The sequence below is a fragment of the Pezoporus flaviventris genome, unplaced genomic scaffold, assembly GCF_033815535.1.
Source record: "Pezoporus flaviventris isolate CSIRO_AGI_PZ_B2104156 unplaced genomic scaffold, CSIRO_AGI_Pfla_v1 ptg000030l, whole genome shotgun sequence".
NCBI lineage: Eukaryota > Metazoa > Chordata > Aves > Psittaciformes > Psittacidae > Pezoporus > Pezoporus flaviventris.
This window is the reverse complement of record NW_026892578.1, coordinates 3,201,914-3,224,535: the sequence shown is the minus strand read 5'-3', so window position 1 is coordinate 3,224,535 and position 22,622 is coordinate 3,201,914. Positions and strand designations below refer to the sequence as shown.

The following is a 22,622-nucleotide window of genomic DNA, read 5'->3' as shown; positions in this document are numbered from 1 at the left end:
ACCCTCCCCCCGAGTGGTCTAGCATTCTACACACTGTGGCTGAACGCCAGTTTCAGGATGTTTTGCAGGCTTGGGGATATAGTGTGAATTGCTCAAGGACTTCTGTGCTGTAGCTGCCCAACTTGGAGATGAGCAAAGCTGAAGTGCCCACATCAGACTGCATACCTAGCCTTAAAAGTGATGAGAAGGAAACAAGGAATGCTTTTCCCATGTGTTTTTAACAAGTCTCTGCAGTGAAGTCTTTTCTTGTGCAGGGATTTTTCCTGGGAACTCTTTTCCCTCTCATGCACATGTGTTACAGAAGTGCTGTCTAGCTGCTTTTTTAGGAGTACAGGTTGCAGGGATCCAGACCTTAGAAATGACTGGCTGTTGCTGTGTGAACATGTTAGAGGCAGAGGTTGCAGAGCAAAAAATCTGCCATAGTCTCTTCTGCTCCAGTAGCAGCCCTTCCTTCATTGTGTTTTATTGTTCCTGCAGTTTAGTTTTGTGTTCTTTTGTTTCCCTGGCCTAGTCAAACAGGGGAAATCAGTCTGTAGCCTGGCTAATAGTATGCTCTGCATATTGTCAGTTGGACTAGTGCTTTTTACACATCGTAAGGAAAGATGTGTTGGAAACAAGCATCTTGACTGGCATGAAATAAAAACTCTGTAAGGACCTATGAAAAATGAGAAGGAAAAGGCAGTATAACTTTTTATGCTAGCAGTTTGACAGTTCTTTTTTGTATGTGTTCTTATCCTTAAAACTGAACCTGGAAAAGTGTCTACAGTAGCAAACTTTTCTGTGGGAAAACTGATTTTTTTGGTGCAGAATGATGATTGGAGTTACCCTGTGGTTTCAGGTGTCTGTCTAAAATAGATGTAAGCCAGTAAGCTGTAGGGATTCGCATATTTGAGTAGTAGTTACACAATATTAATGCATGGTACCATTTCAAAACTATATTTTTTTTAACTGTAACACAATGTGATGGTACATTACTTAGAGAATTTCTGCAATCCTGCTGCGTGGCTACTCTTGCCACATCAGGTGGAATGGCAGGCTGGGTAATACAGTGTGACCTGCAAGCCTACTGTGTAGCTAAAATAGTTACAATGTTATGTACCTGACCTTTATTCATTAATAAATACGGGCACTTAAGCAGTGTTTTGTTATTTGCACACTGAATGGTTAAGTTGGTTTTGCTCTGGTTGACTGACATAATTGCTATTTGTTTGTTTTGCATTGCAAAGCTTTATACCAAGAGCATAGTCATATATGTTTCACGTGTGGGAATTAAAATAAAAAATCAACTGCCTCTTTCATATTCTTAAGCAGCAAATTCTTTCATGCAGAAGTCTTGCTTATCCAAAGCTATTCAAATTCTGGCTCTATGCATGATCAACATCTTAGTTTGAACTCAGCTTTAAGTCTTTTTTCCTTAGCATTCATTCGAGTCTTTGAATTTTTTAAGATCCTGTCACAGTTCTACATTAATTTTCAGCTTCAATTTAGTATAACTTTCTTAAAATGCTTTTAGCGCTAAATTATATAAATTTAAGTTGTTTAGTATGACAATAACTTGGCTTCTTATCAGTTCATGTAATTACACTCTATCTCGTCACATATCAAGGCAAAGGTGTGGGTATTTTGATATGCTGGCTTTCTGTGCATTCATCTTTAATTTCTGTTTTTGAGGATTGGATGCTTTCAGATTTGAAACTTCCTCCCCCTTTTTTTATCAAAAATTTGACATCGCACACACACCTCACACATATTTAAAGGGAGTAGACTTGATAGTTGACTTGTTTCCTTTGAAATAATAGAAAAATGAAAATTCTGCAGCAGCCACAAAATGTGCCAGAAAAACAAATTGCAACCAATGCAAATATGTACAGTAACTGTATTAGTGTTTCATACTACATACTTGCAGATGACATCCTAGTGCTTTCTAGACAGAGTGCCTTAAATTAGTTTCTAATTAGTCATAGCTGAAAGCAGAGGCGGGTTTGCATGACATAACCATGGGACATGCTGCTCCTGGCCTCTGTATCAAACTTTGACACATAGGGTGATTTATGTGGCATTTACTGCTTTATTGCCATTCTTCAGAGAAAAAGGTGTAAGAAATATCTTTATGTACACCTGCAGCCTTGCACTGTATTGTACATGGCAAGGGGGGTTGGAACTAGATGATCTTAAGGTCCTTTCTAACCCTGACTATTCTACTATTCTGTACTGTGGTATGTGTAGGATGAATGAAAAGATTTCTTCTTGGAGCCTCTTGCAATGCGTCATTTATACCCAGACAGTGATTCCCCTGAGGAAGCTTCATCAGTTAATAAGACTGCATTGACCCACTCAAGAATTATTAGTTTCTTAAATTTAGCAGCTACTTAAGTTACAACTAAGTGTCTGGTTTGCCTTTACTTCCAAGAGCAAAAGTGCAGTTGTATAGAAGTGCAGTTTGGCCGAGTTTTATAATGAAAGAAAGGGAATTCCAGGTTTTGCACTAGAAGACGTAAGTGGAGCAAATGTATTGTAGTCCTCGGTTCCCATGGAGCTTGAAGGATGCTGTAAATTTACCAGTTAAAAATAGATGAAAGAAAGCTTAAAGAGGAGAGATCATTCTCTCTGGAGCTGTCTAATCCATGAATGGTAGGTTGTTGTTAAACTAGAAACTTAGGTGTTTCAGTCTTATGATCCATATGATTTGTACTTAGTTTCTGCATGATCATGGTCATCCTTCTAGGACAGTGTCATGCAGACTGAAGGCATAATGAAGGAATGCTACCATGAAAGCCTAATTTGAACATGTTCTAGAGTCTCTACTAAGAGAGTTGTGTGATTTTCATTTGCTTGTACATGGTGATATTTCTTCAAGTTGTACAAGATTGATCAGCATTTATGTCTCTTTGCAAGTCCTATGGTGGTTAGATATAAATCAGTATTTTTGTCTGAAATATTTTGTCTCCCATGTCATGCTTTCTACTGAAACACTACAGTGGTCCAGAAGTAGACAATTGGAATCAGTGTCTTCAAGTTACTGTCTATATCTTTCGATATCTCACTGCAGTGCTGATTTTCATCTCCTTTCTTTGCTTGGGCTGCTGATCAGAATATGGGATATAAATTTCATACTTGACAAAGTTAAGCTTTTTCAGTAGAATACATGAAGTTTAATTGTATTTGCTTGAGTGCCACGACTTCTTTAATAGAGGGAAAGCATCCTAAAAAGTATGTCATATGCTTAATGTCTGATTAAAGTATGCACTACTAGTTTTGTCTTGAATATAAAAGGCTGAAGGATTCCTGCAACTGTGTGAAGTTACTGTCATTTCATTACTTTCCAATACAGTCAAAATGGGTTTTATTGTGGCCTAACAGCCAGTACAGAGTATTAGAGTTTAGGATTCTGTACTAGATAATGTAAAACAAAATTTGGAGAACTGTTGAAATGTTTTGTGTGGTTAGAGGTGATTATTCTTTGGGGGTTTAACAGCTGATAACAATTGTGTACTTTTCTTTAAAATACTAACAAATTTGTTCAAAGAGAGTAAGATGTTGTAAGCTTATAATCAGTCCAACTTAGTAATATGTTTATCCTGGCAGTAACTCAAATTTCTTTGTAGTTAAATAAATTTATGGGCTTTTCTGTGAAGGATGTATTTCTACCTTCAAAAGGTACTAATTCTGTAAAAATGAGTGTAATATTTAAAACACAGTCAAGTGTGCTTGCAGTCATTACCAATTATAAAAATTGCCTAATAATTGTTTCCCTGTAATCAGTTACTTAATGGCTTCAGGCCTGTAATACTGTGGGGCTTGGGTTGGAGAAGATGGGGAGCAGGGACTGGGGATTTTTCCTGAAATTGCTTGGATTGAAAAGCCAGGATGTAATTGATGCATAATTCATCTCTCAATTTTATGGCTAATTGAATGTTGGAGGATCACATAGGTGACAGGGCACTGCGATCCTTCTTAAGGACAGATAGGAACCACAGTATGAAACCAGTTGGGGTGTGGAATGACATTATTTCTGAAGAGTCCTGAAACTAATAACCTGAAGAGGAAAGGGCAGTAGCGAAGGGTGCTTTTCTAATAAGACTGTAGCAAGTTAATTTGTCTGTGAGACAGGATTGAGGGATAAGTGCTGTATTCTAGACCCTTTCTCTCTCTGTCTTCATTGCTCCATAAAACCAGAACAGCCCTTCTGTTCTCAGGCTCAGCCTTCTTGAGGAAGTGCCGTGTCTTCATCAGCACATGTTGTTCCCGTAGGCACAATGGATCTAAGAAACATGGTGGGAAGGGAGGTCCCTTGGGTGACACCACTGTGGTCCGAGGGGTTCATGGTCTGCACCCCAGCTGTTGGGGCTTACCACACTGGAAAGAACGAGGTTTGGAAAACGTGAGCTCTCTGTGCTATGTGCATTTGCAGACATACATTTGCTGAAGTGCCAGTAGCTAAGGCAGGCAAAGCATGTTACAGCACTGCTGGAACAGAGGACTCAGCTCCAGCTCTGGATGGAGTGTTTGGCAGTTCAGTGTGGAGGTAACTCCAAAGGGTCTGTGTGGGCAGTGCTTTTACGGGAAGTTTGTCTTTTCTAACATTGCTGTTCTTAACTAAACAGAAGCAGGAAACCAACATGCAAAGTTTGAAACTGGAACTCTTAGAAAGCAGTATTTGACAGATGTTCATCCATAACCTACACTTTTTTAACAGCTTTTGGTTTGCTGGTCATCTTATATCCTAAGTATATAATTGTTGCAGGTGTCTTTTATGCTCCTCTGTGTTAAGGAATATACTGAAAGTTGGTTTACTATTAGTACTAAAAAACCTGTTCCCTGGAGTTTTCCTACCCAGAAGACAAACTTAAATTTCCTCTGTTTCCATATACATGAATGTTTTTGTTTGTTTTCTTTTGTTTGGTTTTGGTTCGTGGTTTTGGGGTTTTTTTTTGGTTTTTTTTGTTGTTTATTTGTTTGGGGTTTTTTTTTAGGGTTTTTTGTTTTGTTTTGGGTTTTTTCCCACATCTTAGAGTGATGTCAAACTTCTTTGTAGAAATAAGGTAAAAGTCATGTCCCAAGCAAAAACCAATCAGAAATATGTAATTTTACACAGATATTTCTAAAAAAGTAAGAAATATGTATGAAGGTTTCAAATTTAGGTAAACTTAAAGATAAAATTATGCATTTATTTTTTATTTCAGGCAAGTTTTGAAACTTGGATGGAAAAATCTTTGTTTTGTAGATGAACTCTAAAGAATTATGCTTCACATTTTTTCTATAATTCCTTAAATGTTTAAATCTCCCTTTTTTTCTTTCTGTCACAAAAGTTTCCTTTTTGTAGTTTCCTTTTTGTAGTACTTGTCTGTATTTAATTTGAGAAATGAAAATTAAATGCTATTACATAGGAACTTTTGAACCAGTGCACTCCATCTCGTTTCTCATAGGTTTTAGACATTTGGAAATTACTTTACAACCCAAAATGCAGCCCACCTTTGCCTAAGTATTTTGAAAGGCAGAGGCTCTGTGGTGCACATTTCTTTTGATACTCCACAGTTTCAGCGGCATTTAAATTACAGATGCAAAGTATTTATCACCTGGCTTTTTATTAGTTAAAGAACAATTAAAAAGTATAAAGGCTTTTTTTTCCCCTGAAGTACTACAAAAGTAAGTCAGTGAATATTAGTGTATTTTTAAATGAAAAAAATTATGCTTATGAAATTGTTGGGCTTTGGGAAGGAAGATGATGTCTATTTTAGCTGCCTCTCCGTTGCAGTAGTGTGTCTTTGTTTGTGGAGGTTATACAAGGCTCAGTGTGTGAGAAGTTATCTTTAGGCCATGAGGTTATGCCTGTGAAATGTTTACAACTGCAACCACACTGGTGCAGTTTCATACTTGGATGTGCAACAGCACTGTGAGTCTTTGCAAACATATATGAAAGTCAGTCATTGAAGCCTCAGTAACACTAGGAGGTGTCTGTGTGCTAACATACAGTAAACTGGTAATCAAATTTATAAGGGACCAGTTAATCTTTACTAGATCATTGTATAGGATCTTAAAGGGAGCTGCAGTCTTCACTGTGTAGTGTGAGCTAAGAATAGACATAGGTTTTATGTTACCTTGCTTAGTGACCCAGTTTTAATGTCTCAGGGTAAGAACTTGAATTTTCTGCATCCTAAATGAGCAAGGGAATGTAGAAATAGATCAAGTTTTCACCTCTGGAGAGCAGGGAAGGTATGCTACTTTTTAATTTTTTTTTTTTTATACTCAGTAATATAGGAAATGTGGCACTGGACATTGACAATAATTCATCAAGTACCAATGGGAATGTTGTATGGAGTAACTTACTGTTCTGTAGTTCACACACTGGCTTACTCAGAACTGTGTTCTCTGTAAGTGCTTTCATGGATGGAGCTCAGTAAGGGTAGCTCTTGTGGAAGGCTCAGTAAATTCCCTTCTACCTTTTGATGTCTGTAGCCTTGCTTTGAGTATGACCTTTTTTATTTACTTAAATAATTTATCTGAGGCCATGTCAAAAGTCTGTGGAACAGCCCACTGGGAAGAGGTGGGAAGAAATCCTAATATTGTTGTGTTCTTGTACTGTTGTGCTGTTTGCTTCTGTAGCTGATTAAAAAAAAGAAAAAGAAAAAAGAAAAGAAAAAAATTAGCTTTCAGTCAGACTTCTGTCTCTGATAGAATTTCACAGAACTTGAGGCAATGAGTCTGCAGCTACAAGTCTAAATGAAAATGTTTGTACAAACAGCATTGTTGTAGGCATGGCACAGTTTGAGAAGTAGTTGGTAGTTAAATATTGGAAGCAAAATATCCTGAGTCCCTCAGAAGTTAACTGTTAGAGACAAGTCAAAGCTTAGCTTTGTCTCCTGGCATCTCTGGATGTCACTGAAATGTTGTTTAATATGTTAAAATGTGTTGTTAATATATCAGTGTTTATACATTAAAATAACTTTATTCAGACTGGATAAGCAAGCTAGAAAGGTGTGCACGCCTGTCCAAGAGTTAACAATTTCTGCAATTTGAAAACATAAGTTCTCCCTTCTTAAGGAATTGGTCAGCTTTTCATGATACATTTGATCTGAATAACAACGCCAGCTGCTTTAGGTTCTTAAATACACATACCCCTTTTTATACATGCACGCACTGAGATATATACAACACGTTAGAAATACACACACTTAGAACAGCTCTGAGAAATAATCCATGTAATGTTTGTGGTGTATTACATAGGTCAGAAGATTATGGCAAAAAACTTGTGATCAATGTATAGACTGCAGTGGAGGAGTAAGATAGAAGGATAAAATGATAATGTGTATATGAAAGAATGACCATTTTCTATGCACAGGAGAGACTGAAAGAGGAGTAAATAAGGAGCATTTTGGAGAGACAGGTGGCCATAGCTCAAGTGTAAAAATTCAGTATTAACAAAGAAAGGCTTTCACATGATATAATTACTTGCTTACAAATGACAATATTTCACACTGTAAATCTGAAGGTCTGAATGACTGAAAGACAAGCATGATCAAAGCATGGAATCTTGTCTTCAGAAATAGATGTTTGTGAAATCATGTACTGGTCTAAGCTGTATTAAAATGCTTTTTTTTGGTGTGATTTTTTTTTTTTAAAGCCTCTGTCCTGAAGGCTGAAGTATGAAAGACAAGATTTAAAAAACCTTGCATTTTTATGAGTACATGGAGAAACACAAGTTTTAAGTCTACATATAAAAATGGGAGAGGCTAGAAATCTTTCCTTCGATTAAAATGCCGCTATTCCTTGTTTATACAATGGTGGTTTTGATGGTATTACTCGTGCTGCATTTTTTAATTATATTTTTTTTATGATCTTTCTCCTCCCTCTCAAAGTGCCAGGGAAACTTCTCAATTTATTTATTTTTTTTTTTTTTTGGTCATGGAATTCACTGGCACATTTGGAAGGTCAAGTAGACATTAAGGTAATGGTATTCTTTGTAAGAAGTATTTTCTTCCCTAGGCTCATGAGATCTTGAAGGGTGAAAAGGAAGGAGTAAAGGTGTTATTGCTGAATAATACATGGCTTGATAGTTACTTTCAGAACTTGAGGACATTTTCCCTTCTAAAGCGGCTACATTGAAACTCGTGATACTTAACCGAACAGTATTAAGACCTAGAGTACTGAGTAGTACCAGTCAGTCTAGCACTTTAGTTCTCTCATACTTGTTCTGTGCAGAATCTATGCATGCGTCAACATTGGAAGAAGCAACTTTAACACAATTTCTGATTAAAATCTTGCTTCACAAGTTCTAATCTTTATAGTACTGTATCACTAAAATTAGGTAAAAAGCTTCCATGTTTCACCTAATCAAAATGTTTGAAACGTTTCATATCTGGTATTTTTCATTAATAACTTGTTTTCTTAAACCCCCAAAACTTCATTTCTTGCCAAAACGTGGTCAAATACATCACTCTAGGTGCGGCGTGCAGCTGCTTCTGTCCCAGTTACCTACAGCTTTCCAGTGATTTCTTTACTATTTGCATTTTTCTGCATAAGTCTGTGACCTTAATAATTGGCCAGTTAAATTTTCTTGTGTGTATATATAGCACTGAGCACATTGATTTGTATAGTAATGCACTCGTAATTCTTCAGCATACATACTTGCCATATATAATTGCAGGAGAAAGGAGAGGATTTGGTGAATAGCTTTTTTGAGACCCATATACCTTATTAAGCTAAGGGGAATTATATTCAACCTTGAGCTCATCTGTGGTTGTGGTTTTGTCATCAGTTTAATTAACCAAGCAATATTTTTCCTACAGATTTAAACAGACTAAATATCTGAAACCTTAAGTTATCTGTAATCTTCTTTAAAAAATGGTTTAGATTTTTAAAGGCTTTAGATGGTATTGGTGTAGTATTGATAGTGTTACTAAATGAATGTCTGAATTGTTTGTATTTTGTATCTCTTCCCCCTGTCTGTCAGTGGCAATCATACCTCAGTACTATACATCAGACTTAATCACCTGTGTGAGATCCAGTTGTTTCATTTGAAGCCTTGCTTTGCATCTGAATTGGTCTCTCTTCTAGTGATAATTGAGATTGTTCAGAACTGAACAACATTGTGTCCACTGTAGCGCTAAAATGTAAAGCTGAAAACTGCATAAATAGGATTTACCTTCCACTTACATAGGACCCACAAATTAAATTGTGTTAAATATACTTGCATTTGTCAAGATGAGAATCCTGCGTTTAAAAAACGCTCCTGATGTGTCCTTTCTGACACAGAAATCTTGTGTTTCGGTGCCTGACTAATCTCTGCCTTTGCTGATGCATTTGAATGAGCTTTGTATGTGAAAGCTCTACTAATCCTTGTACTTACTGTTTGAATGTTTGCTACAGGAAGCGAGCAGCTGCAAAGCATCTAATAGAGCGCTACTACCACCAGTTAACTGAGGGCTGTGGAAATGAAGCCTGCACGAATGAATTTTGTGCTTCCTGTCCAACTTTTCTCCGTATGGATAACAATGCAGCAGCCATTAAGGCCCTCGAGCTTTATAAGATTAATGCAAAACTCTGTGATCCTCATCCCTCCAAGAAAGGAACGAGCTCAGCTTACCTAGAAAACAATTCCAAAGGTGCCCATAACAATTCCTGCACTGACAGAAAAATGAACAAGAAGGAAATGCAAGGCCCGAGAGATGACTTTAAAGGTAAGAAGTTACTTCAGTTTTTTTCAATAAAATATGTTTCATATGCATAATTATGGAATTCACTGTGGTGGTGTTCTGCTGAATGCGGGAGGTTTCTGCTGACTTTAAAATACAATATTGGGCAATCAGATATTTTACTGTGGAATCTGAAAAATGGCTGGATTAATGCTGAATGCTGATTCTAAATCTGTATCTTTACCATGTCCCTGTTAAAATCCATGTGCATTTGTTGCTTTCTGACATAACTGGATTTGCAAATATGGAGAGATTGTTTTTTTAAAATGCTTTGTATGTCTGCTTTAGTTTCACAACTCTTCTGTAGTTAATGAGTTACAAAGGTTGTGCTTTAACTAGTTCCACTTCTGTTAAGAAACAGATGAAGAAAAAATTATGCAGTGGATGATAGGCAGTACTTCGACCAAGCTAAAAATTAAGCAAAGTGATTTCTAAGCCAATGTACGAAAATAAAAACTGTTCAGTATGTCTTTTGTAACTTCTAGTTAGCTTTTTAAACTCTGTAGGATAGTAAATACATATTAGTGTTGCCAAAACCTGTGGTGCAAGCAGAAGCTAAATGAAATTAAAGCAATTAACCTTTGAGCAGACCTTTCAGTATCATTGCTGTAAGTGGTATAAACACAGAAGTTCAGATTCATTCATTTTCTCTAAAGAAGGTGAAACTTTTTACAGCAAAGAATTAAAAAGCCCTACAGAATCAGCAATAAACATAGTACTGTGTTATAAGATGCTCTGCCTGTATCTGTTTGTTCTTTATCTGATGCGCAGATAAATTTGTCCTGAAATTATTTATGATCTGAGTAAGCAGAGGCGAACAGTAGGTAGGGAAAAGGGAAGCCAGAGTATTGTGAGATGGGCAAGAGGAACATTAGGTCCGTTTTGTGATTTGTCTCTTATTTTGTGTATTTTTAATGGAAGCGTGTATGGACAGAGCTTTCCTCCTTCGTTCTGACCATACTGTCCTCTCTCCCCAAGACAGATGTCTAAAAGTCCTCTCAAACCATCTGCAGAGTCAGTCTGTTGTCTAAAGCAGTGACTCGATCTGTTGCAGCATCTCAATTATTAACCCGTCTTTGTAGCTGCATGGACAGAGATCATTAATGCATTCTTAAAGTCCATTGGAGTCTCTTCAATTACCTTTGGAATTGGATGTTGTCTAAGGAATTCAGCACTCTGAATTGTTCAGGGTTTTTTTAAATCCATCTGCAGTAACAGTTACTGGGAAAACTGCAGTTAAGCCAAGAAAGAAGATACGCAGCTTGCTTTTATGCTTGACATAGGATTGAAAGTTCTAAATAAAACGAAATAACCTGCAGAAACAATAATTTAAACTACTTTTATGTAGTGCTAAACCCTAAGACTATTACCTTTGGAGAAAAATGTACCTGTAGGCTATTGTCAGTACGTCAGTAATATCTTAGATGGCTGTCCAAAAAGAGGAAGGGAATGGTGAAATTACAAATCTATAAAAAAGCATGGGTAACAAATGTAGTCATAGAGAGAGAGTGCCATTTCAAAATCTGTGTCATTATTACCTGGGAAGCTATTTTTAACTTGTGGAAACTAATGTTTGACCAAAACATGGAACTGGAAGCAGAGAACATCAGTGGACAGGCAGTGAGCACACAATCATAACAAAGCTTCCATAAGGGATAATGAAAAGATAATTAATAAATTTGTTAACTGGGGAGTGTAATTGGCAGTATGCATACCACATGCAGTCTTTCTCACAGTCAAGGATCATGGCTAAAGCATGACTCCATGTACAGATTTGTCATGGAGTATTACTGAGACTGAGGTCTGAAAAGAGATACACTTACTTTGCTGGATCACGTAGTTGTAATAGGAAGGGTGAGAAGAGAAGGCATGTAAAAACTCACATATCCACACACAAGTTGACTAAAGTTGACTTGAGTTAGAAGAAAACTTCACTATACATTTGTTCTTCTCTCGCTACTGTACTACACTACATTTGTTCTTTTCTCACTACTGGAAAGTAAAAATGGGGCAGACTCTTCTGATAGCTCAGAGGATGGTCAAAGGATATGATTTAGAACTGTTATGAAACTGCTAATGATAATACTAAATATTTTATCTGGAAATGGCACATGACTAGATTCTTTAATACTAAATACTGAAACCTTTAAAAGAATGACTAGGGAATTCCTGTTGTAAGTACAGAAACCTGAAGAGTATTACACTGTTAAATAGTCAACTTTTGCTGATAATTTTCATTTTGTGAATAACCTATGCAATCCAGTGTTGGTGAACTTGAGGCTGTGGTCCTCATTTTGAAGAGCTATAGCATGAAACAGCGTATGTATCAGCAGTTACAATATCTTTTAGTCAAGTTTGCTTCTGGAACATTCACCACAGCAGGTACAAATAGGAGATGTTGCGCTAAGCTTGAATCCTTTCATAATATTTTCAATGTTCTTGTTGTTTTAACAGGGAAGATTTTAGTTTTGAAGCTTTTTCACTGTCTTTGAAGTGGTTGGAAGTCAATTTCAGTACTGTGACATAAGCTTAGTATTTCCTGTGTTGTATGTGCTCTAACAATGGCTTAGGAATCCAGAAATCAATAGGTTGTCTGTCTGGCATCATTTAGTTTGTATTTTTAATTTAATGACTGCTTGGAATGAATATTAGTGTAGGCAGTCACATTTCAAAATACTTTAAACATAGAACTGTCTTTATTAAAGTTATATGCTTCCTTCTTTCTGCACAGATAGTTGATCTAGCATGGTTGGTGAATACAGTGCTGTGATGAGCATTTTTTAGATCTCCAGAGATGCTATTAAACAGATTCTGTTTTAGTTCTAAATTATGTGTCAGTTCAGAAGAATCTGCTTAAACTAGAACATCTTTTCAGGGTCTGATCATGTGGTAATCCTACTCTAAATCATCACCTGATGTGAAAGAATCTGTGGGTTCTGTTTGAGAAGCAGCATAGAAAAGATAAAAATCTTTTTTCTTTAGAAAAGAGAAGAAAGATTTCATATTAAAAAAAAGGACTTACTTAATATCAGGGGTTTGGGGGAGAGGTGGCAACAGGCAGGTATTTGGATTGCGTGCAGGTGATGCATGTAAACCAGCTTGTTCATCTGAATAGCATGTTGATGAGTATACTCAAGATGTTTGTCTCACTGAGGCCTAATGTACAAAGAAATAACCCACATACTCAACTGTGTAATTTAGAAGGCAGCATAAATTTCTGAGCAAGTATTGTGGTTTTTGAGAGGATTTTCAGGCATCGGTTTAGAATACGAACAGTTGCAGAAAGCATTAAAAATAAAAGTAAGATCTCATATTCCCATTAATATTCAGCAAAACTAATTATTGGATTTTTTTTAAAGTCTACTTCTAAGGGAGAAATAATGTGTGAAGTCCATACATATCTGCTGTGTCTGAAAAAAGATGTTGAAACAGTTTAGTTGGGATATAGTTTAATGACTTACACATTAACTGTGCAGATTTACCAGAAGACTGTGTTGTCACAGAGTCATATTCAGTAAGTCTTTCAAAGATTAAACGTCTTAGTGATTGATTTAGTTGCTCTTGTTTAGATGATACAATATTGTTTACTACCAAATGCAGCTAATTGGCTGCAAAACAGTTTTACTGTTGAGCATGTTCTCCGTCAGGGATCGACATCCATAAATAAGATATTTTACACAATCATAGTGAATGAAATCACGATTCTTCATGCTAATGAAATTATGCAGTACCTGCCTTAAATTTATCCAACACTAACACTGTTTTGTTTTGGTTTTTTTTCTGGTGTTAATGATGATACACATTGAGTAGAGCAAATCAGAAGTATTTTATCTTAACAAAATTAATACTTTATCTTTTCATAGATGTGACTTTTCTAACAGAAGACAAGATATATGAAATTCTTGAACTATGTCGGGAGAAAGAGGATTATTCCCCTTTAATCCGAGTGATTGGGAGAGTATTTTCTAGTGCTGAAGCATTGGTACAGAGTTTCCGAAAAGCCAAGCAGCACACCAAGGAGGAGCTCAAGTCTCTTCAAGGAAAGGATGAAGACAAAGATGAAGACGAAAAGGAAAAAGCTGCCTGTTCGGCTGCTGCTATGGAAGAAGATTCAGGTGCATCATCATCTTCGTCATCAAGAATAGGTGATAACACACAGGGAGATAATAACCTCCAAAAACTAGGCCCGGATGAAGTGTCTGTAGATATTGAAGCAGTCAGACGGGTTTATGATAGATTACTGTCTAATGAAAAAATAGAAACTGCCTTTTTAAATGCACTTGTGTACTTGTCACCTAATGTGGAATGTGACTTGACTTACCATAATGTGTACTCTCGGGATCCTAACTATCTGAATTTGTTTATTATCGTTATGGAGAATGGCAATCTTCATAGCCCAGAATATCTGGAAATGGCTCTACCGTTGTTTTGCAAAGCAATGAGCAAACTGCCCCTTGCAGCTCAAGCAAAACTGGTCAGATTGTGGTCTAAGTACAGAGCAGACCAAATTCGGAGAATGATGGAAACATTTCAGCAACTTATTACTTACAAAGTCATAAGCAATGAGTTCAGTAGTCGTAACCTAGTGAATGATGATGATGCTGTTGTTGCTGCTTCAAAGTGCTTGAAAATGGTTTACTATGCAAATGTAGTAGGAGGGGATGTGGATACAGATCATAATGAAGAGGAAGATGAAGAACCCATCCCAGAATCTAGTGAACTAACACTTCAAGAGCTTTTGGGTGAGGAAAGAAGAAATAAAAAAGGTCCTCGAGTGGACCCACTGGAAACTGAACTTGGTGTTAAAACTATAGATTGCAGAAAACCACTTATCCCATTTGAAGAATTTATTAATGAACCACTGAATGATGTTCTAGAAATGGACAAAGACTACACTTTCTTCAAAGTAGAAACAGAAAATAAATTCTCTTTTATGACCTGCCCCTTCATATTGAATGCTGTTACCAAGAACCTGGGATTGTATTATGACAACAGAATCCGGATGTACAGTGAAAGACGCATAACTGTGCTCTACAGCTTAGTTCAAGGACAGCAGCTCAACCCATATTTGCGACTTAAAGTGAGACGTGATCACATCATAGATGATGCGCTTGTCCGGGTAAGTCATGCAGCAACATGGAACTTAAGTTTGCTGGTTCTGACTATTGCAAACTATGTGGGCTTTGACTTACTGAAAAGGACTGTGTGTGAGTGCAGTGGTTTATGTACTAGATTTCCTCTAGAGGAAACTCAAATAGTTTTACCATATTAAATTTGAATTTTACACGTGCTGCTGAAGATTTGTATGTTAGGCAAAACTGCTTTTACTCCGAGTGGTTGCAGACTTAGGTGTTTTAAAGTGTCAAATAGTTCTTACTTCCCATTAACAGATTCTGCAGTTACAGCTTACTCTTCTGTTTCGGTACTTTTCCTTTGTCCTCTGGAATGTGTCGGATCATCTTGTGATAGCAGAATTTTTCGAATGGAAATTGGAATTAAAACTTTTCAGTTGTCTACTCTTGTTGTGGACTTCTGAATTTCAAGATGTAAAGCGTGGAGTGCCTGCATAAGTAGAACTTCTCATTTCCTTAAGAATTGTTGCAATTTGGTGCAAATACTGGTATGACCAAGGAAGGAGAAGACAGACCTGTTGGTACCTGAGAGCTGTGAGGGCAGCTTGTTTCTGAATATGCTGGCTTCCTAAAGTAAAACTTCCTAAAGTTCACACATTTTTGGAAGATGGGACTTACACAGGATACAAACTATACAGGACTTATACAGGATACAAACTATAAAGAATACTTCAGAGAAAATCTTCCTGTAAATATGTCCTTTAATTTTAGGACTTTTCCTACTTCTAGTTTTTCACTTAAAGCTGTTATTTTTCAGAAGCTCATTTTTCTGTTCTGTTATTAAAGCACAACACTGTTTGCAAAATTGTAAATTCAAACATAGCTTTAAAGCTTGCTGAAGAGCCAGACAGGTATTTAGAGAGACTCTGGAAAAGTACCTGGTTTTGCCTCTCAGCTCAGCTGTTACTTTTAGTTAAATTTGATGATTTTAACTGCTGCTGAAGGTCAATTGTGAGAGCCCTAAATGAGCTCCCACCTTGATTTTTCTGTGTACCTATGAATTTCCAGATGAGCTAGCTATTTCCTGGGAATTGCCACCCCTCCCTGTTTTGTATTATCAGCAGACTTGTTGAGGGTATACTGTCCCTTCATCCAGTGATGAGTAAATTGAACAAGACTAGACCCAGTACTGACCCCTGGGGATCACCACAAGCTACAGTCCTCTGACGAGGCTCCACCACTGATGATAACCCTTTGAGCACTGCCATTCATTCAGCCCATTCTCAGTCCACCTCGCTGTCCACTCATCTCCCACATGCTTCCTGAGCTTACCTATGAGGATATTACAGGAGATAGTGTCAAAATCCTAGTCAAGGTAGACAACATCCACTGCTTTCCCCTCATCTACCCAGCCAGTCATTCCATCATAAAAGGCTATCGAATTGGTCAAGCACAATTTCCCCTTGGTGAACCCACACAGACTATTCCTAATAAACCTTCTTGTCCACCACATGCTTGGAGATGACATCCAGGATGAGCTATTCCATGACCTTTCCAGAGATGGAGGTGAGGCTGATTGGCCAGTTGGTTCCTGGGTTCTACTTCTTGCATTTTTTGAAGACTGGGGTGTTGTTATCTTCTCCCCAGTCCTCGGGCACCTCTCCTGTTCTCCATGCTGTTTCAAAGATGATGGAGAGTGGCATAGCAATAACATCTACCAGCTCCCTCAGTACTTGTGGGTGCATCCCATCAGGGCCCATGGTACAGGTGTATCCTGCTGAGTTTTGGCACACTAAAGTAATGGAGCCTACTTCTTTGACTGTTCAGCTTTCTGATACGTAAATACTGGGGAAAAAAGGAAGGGACAGTATTATCCCTTTAGGAGAAGATGGGCTAAAAAAGGATAAGAGCTAGTTTTGGGGAGATACTTGTTTTGATGTCTGTTCTAGCAGAGAGGAAGCAGACCTTCCTCTTCATGCTCATGATGGAAAAGAAAATCTGTAAATATGAGAAAAGGACACATACTGCTTGTTGTGGAAGAAAGCTGAAATCTTTGAGAACAGTAAAAATATGTTTATTGTTGTTTAGAAGGCACATGGGCAACATCAAGTTAGTGCAGCTGCTGTATCACAATGGGGTTACAGCAGTTACTGCTGTGCACGCTCTTGGTCTGTTGAAAATTTAGGTAATTTAAATCAGATCAAGCTCAAACATACTAATTTGTGGTGTCCTTGCAGTCTGCGAATACATGCTTGGGCAGTTGCCATGGATCCTCTTATGGCTGTTAATTTAAGCTGTCAGAACATGCTAAATTATGGTGATCTGACTCTGTCAAAGCCGCAAGAAGAGTAAGATTTTAAAACTGTTTATTCTGGAACAGAAAATAAAAGATAAAATTGTTCTAAATTCAAGTAGTCTGAGCTGAACTGTGCAGCCCAGGAATTTCTTGAAGGAAATAGATTACATTCACTAAAATGGAGAACAGTGAAGGCTCGCTGTTCTGGCCAGAGAGTATGTGCCGTTTCAAACAGGTGCAACAAGGTAACCGTTGTAAGATGATGTGGCCTTAAGAAAAAACAGTGTTGAAAAAAATATATGTAAAGGATCTGCAGAGTCACCTTTTAGCTATTGTTACGTTTTAACTGATGATATGAAGTATCGGTGCTCAGAAGGAGATTTTGGATATTCCTGAAGAAGTGGTAGGAGTTAAGAAAAGACCAAATGGAACATGTAGTAAACATTGTCTCTGTCTACTACAATGTGCCTATGTCTGTCTCTCTCTCATTTGTTTTTTCTCATTGTAATATCAAGAACAATGCAATAGAAATGCATTAGGAGAGTCTAGAGTCTCTTTGGAGAGATTATAAATCCTCTTAGTGGTAAAAAAGATGACAGAGTACATAAAAGATGGCATGAAGAAATGGAATGAGGAATACTGGTTTTCTTAACTCATAGCACCTGCTCATATTATCCAGAAGCAGGTTTAACACAAGCAGCTTTACCTTACTACCTTAAAATTGTGGATGTCTTTGCCCAGGCAGGGCATTACAGGTATTTTGCTGTGACCAACACACAAACCTCAGAAAGTCTCTAAGCTGCAAATCTGCTGGAAGAGTGTTGTAAGGAAACTGCTGTTCCATGCTGTTGTCTCGCAGCTTCTTCTGTGACTGCCTGATCTAAGAATTGCATGCTGTTGTTACAGGTACTTCCTGTAGCAGATTGAGAAGTGATTTTAGTAATTTTTAAACTTCACTTCCACTTCCTAATTGGTCTGAAATAAGTCTTCAGTCTTGAGTACTAATCCTTAAAGTTACTTGTTCTGTCTATGATTCTAGTCAAAGATAGTTACCATGCACTGACAGCATAAAACCCAAGTGAAAGCTACACTGTATGAGTTTGTATCAGTAATGGTTGTGGTTTTGGGTGCGCTACTGAACTTCAGAAGGGTCTCACTGAAAACTGTCAGAAAGATATTGCCAAGATAATATTCTTAAGTAGTAAAAGCATATTCTTAGATCTGTCTAGTGGCAAAGCATTTCCAAAGGTGCTTAAATTACAGGTAAGTAATTATGATTACAAATATTTTTACCCTTGAATTGCGTTTTTTTTATTTCTGGAGTTTGAATACTTAAAGACTTCAAAGTAATTACATACATGGGTCACTAGACTTGTGTCTTTACAGAACAGTCAGTGCAGGCCGTTTTAACTGTATATGGAATAACTCTGAGAACTTCCCAATAAAAGCGTTTTCATAAGTATTTATTAAAATGAGGCTGAGATTCTTATTCATATTTTCCTTATTGATGCTGGATATTTTTCAAGCAAATACATCAGCCTTTATAATTTCTTCTTGCAAATGGACTATACCAGTCTTTCTCTTCTAATTGATCAAGATAATTGAGTGATCACCAAGCTGGGTTTCTCTTATCAATATTTAATATTTAAACTTCTAGAATTCAGTATGTACATCTCACTGTTTGGACTTCATTAAAACAAATATGAGCACTGGTAAGTGATGTTTATTATTATTATTACTGGAGGATTTTTTCTTGCGAATTTGAAGCAATACATTTTAAATGCAGTAACTTGTTAAGAGTTGCTTATTAAGAGAATCACAGTTCACTCTGAAACATGTACATCTAAGCAAAAACTTTATTTGCACATTCATTGCTCAGTTTCTTTGCATGTATGAAATTTGCATCAGAAACTTCTTTTTCGTTTTTTTTTCATTGAAATGGACTTAATGAAACACGCTTTCCTTCTATTATGTGTTTGTTATATACTTGTATGTGTGTTAATCTGAAAAGTCATTGGGGTGAGGAATTTTGGAATTGGTAAAGCGGTAGTCCCCACATTTGTTAAGGAGCCCTTACATCTGGGAGTTGGTAGCTCAGTTTGCAGTTTTTGAAAGCAGTTAATATGCCTTTTTGCATCTAACAAGTTTGAGGTCAGCTGTACTTCTGCTGCATCATGTTGTGTGGATGTGGTAGTATTGAAAGGAAGTTTATCCTTAAATCCCTTCTTCATCATTTTTATCACTCAACAGCTATTTGTATGTGGATTTATTCTCAGGTAGCAGTAATTTAATGGGTGTTAGCTACAACACTCAAGTTGTGCAAGTGAAAATGTGGTGGATTCCTTCATCAGAGTCTGGCTGGTACTTGCTCACAAATTAGAAATTCAGTTTGACAAATTTCACATGGAACTTAGATAGCTGGCAGGCAGCAGGCCTCTTGCTTGTAAATGGCTGCTGAATATATTGATGAGCACAAACTCTTATGTGACAGCTGAACCAGTAGGCAGATTCTCTCAGAGTGTATTAGCAACAAAGTACTTAAGGACCTTTTTGGTTCTTCTAGAACTAAGTTGATGTTTGTGTGTCCTGTGGAAAATCTCAGCACCAGTACACCTTGGTTGCCATGAATGTGTGTGACTATGTTGACACATGCAAGCCCCACTCAAGCGTATACATGAACCATAAAGTACAGCTGGCAAGGATGCTGCTTAGTCATTTGAAGTTGCTGGTTTTCAGAAAAAATTCAGAAAAATGTAGTGATGGACTTGTCATGACGTGTCACTGGTACTTTCAAAATTGAATTAGTTGTGTTCATGTCATTTCTGCCTTCTAGTGAGGAAAGTATTCCTGCCATTGCCTGAAAGAGAACTTTTATGTTGCATTACTAGAACTTGAAGGGATTTTTGATTGTTTTTAACTGAATAGAAATTAGTTCAGCTACCATCAGTTTTAAGAAGGTAGCCAAACTCTGGTGTTACATCAGGCTTTTTAATGTTGTCATATTGGTGTCATGTATTTCTGAAGTTCGTATGTCCTTGCTATAGAAACACTGCTGCAGTTCTGCTAAAATTAGTGCCTCTCTACTATCATGACTAATGCTGTGTTTTCCACTCAGTTCCAATTTCCTTGTGGAATGTCAGTGTTGAGACAGGATGTTCAAAGGGGAGCTAAACCCACAACCTTCAGTTGAGCAGCTTAGCAACATTGTCCTGGTTATAGAATCTACTTCAATGAACATTAGGCTTTGACTCAAAATGCTAGCTTTCTGGTAATCTTTTATCTGACTCCCTCACAGACATCCAGTGCGCACTGTTCCAATATGTCCAGCCAGTGTTGCTCAACTACAAGTGCTTCCTTCCCCTTCTTTTTAAATGCTGCATTTCTTTTACATCACTCATTGCAGTGTAGTTCTCAGCCAAAAAAAAATTATTTTTGAAATATTTTTAATTGCTTCATGTTTATAAATATGAGAACTCTCCTTAGTAGAAGTGTATTTCTGTGACTCAGAAGAGCCTTACACTATGACAAAGGGTTGCTGTCCCAAAAGACATGCAAAGGCAATACTTGCTTTTTCAGAACTCCTCAAAATTCATGAAAATTGCAAAATAGAAAACTGCTGATGCTATATACTGCACAGCCAACAGCCCTGAGGAGAAAAAAAAACTGAGCCACTTGTAAGTGGAAGAGACTCAACTAGAACTGTCTGTCCAGCTTGAATGTATAACGAGTATTGAGGATCTTAAAATAAATGCTACTTCTCTGTTTTGAAAATCTTCAGTTGTATTTGAAACATGCCTTAAGCTCTATTGTTGTCCTGTTCAGGAAGAAAAGATTTTACATATCTGTAAGATGCACAATTTTAAGGTTTTCATGATTTTACGAGATAAAAGATTACATTTTATGGAAAGCATGTGATGAGAATAGCAGGGCAGGGGACGCACGCCACAACATAGTTTTGCTGCAGAAGTATTGTTGATAAAAATTACAGTGAATTTCAAAGAATAAATATTATTTGGTCTCCTTAAAGGCAAAGCCACTTCACTGCAAGTAGTATGCAATAGAATACCAGATGGTTTATGTAGAACATAACTATGTTTTCCAGATGATCTTGTAACGGTATCGGTCCCAATCAACTGATCTGACTTGCTCTCTTTACTGGGGTCTTCGTGGTTTGCCTGTTGTTTGGTTTGGTTTGGGTTTGGTTTTTGTTTGGGTTTTTTTACCTGAGCTTTATATGATCTGAAGTTACACTCTGTTTCCTTCTGACACTAGTTTTCAGTTCCAGGTAGTGCAATTTTCTCCACATGCTCTTTTTGCATGAGGAGCTTCAAAGTCTCTGGACCTGCTAATGCTAACTACCTTTAGCAGTGTCTCACATCTGCCCCTGCTGTGCTGCTTGAAACATGGGCTGGCTGATTTGGCAGTTACCAGGAGAAAATGTGTCTTACTGGTGCTGTCATTTTGAGTTGATGGTGTGATTATTGCTGTCTTTATCCTCTCTGTTCTGTTCCTGTTCTCCTTTACAACTGTGTAGTAGAACTCTGGGATGTAAAGAATGTGTTGGCATGTGTGTGTGGATAAGGTAAGTAGTGGAATAGAAGTGTTTCGGTGTGTTAAGGACACCTGGTGGTAAGTACAGGTTTCAGTAGTCCGGCTTAGAGGCAAATCTCACCAGTAATACAGTCTTGGTAGAGGAATGCACAGGTCCATTTGTGCTTTACTGCTGTTGCATTTTCTTCTTTGCCACAAAGACATGTTTAATATAATCATGTTGCACAGATTTAACCAATATATTTATGCTTTTAAGCAGCATAGTATCAGCTGCAAGGTATTCTTGCATAACTTTTGATTAACTGAAAGGATACATTTTTGTTGTAAGAAAGTGAAAGATATGTAATGGCCTTTATGTAGACATGAACTCCTTTCCTGTGAGATGTTATAACTGGTATTTGACCTTAACTGAATATTCACTTTCATGGAAGCAGTGCAGTAGATCTGTTTAAAGGCACTGAAGAAATAAGAGCAAGAAATTCTGAGACTTCCTTATTAGAGTCAAGAGGAAAGGAGACCAATTTGACTGTAATGTTAGTGTCTTCTAATTTCTGGGGTATTTTGTTTTGTTTGTTTTTTTCTCCATCTCTTTCTTTGTGAGATGCGATTACTAGTCAAAGGCTTGTCTTCTGTCTTTCACTCTGAAAACATATCTTGTGTAATCCCTTCACAAAACCATTTGTTGCAAACATGTAGATCAGATTGCAGTCTCTTTTCTTTGTCAGATGAATTTGATTATCCCAGTAATAAATCTTGTTTTCATACTGTTTTCTGTGAATTTTGTGCAACACAATGCTAACTTATTTAAAATAAGTGCTTAGAAGAATAGAAACGGAGAAGGCTAACAGTCTTAATTGGCTAACAGATCAGATCTGTGCTAAGTTTCTTGCTGTGTTAATCCCCAAATTCTGATACAGGCTTAGAGTGATTTAGCGTTACTATTGGTTTCTGATATTTTACCGTTGAGATTTATACTTGCTTTCTTAAGTTTGGAGGGTAGTTTTGATTTCA

General features: G+C 37.2%; 1 protein-coding gene across 9 annotated transcripts in view; it reads left to right on the top strand.

The window, feature by feature from the left end:
- The window catches only part of UBE3A (ubiquitin protein ligase E3A), a 54,061-nt gene that overhangs the window by 22,110 nt on the left and 9,329 nt on the right, over positions 1-22,622 (top strand). For all 9 annotated transcript variants that reach the window (XM_061459739.1, XM_061459737.1, XM_061459734.1 and 6 more), the window contains 2 exons: positions 9,367-9,677; positions 13,556-14,811. In XM_061459739.1, the coding sequence (XP_061315723.1) occupies positions 9,482-9,677; positions 13,556-14,811 (1,452 nt within the window). In that variant the 5' untranslated portion in view covers positions 9,367-9,481. The remainder of the gene's footprint in view (positions 1-9,366; positions 9,678-13,555; positions 14,812-22,622) is intronic.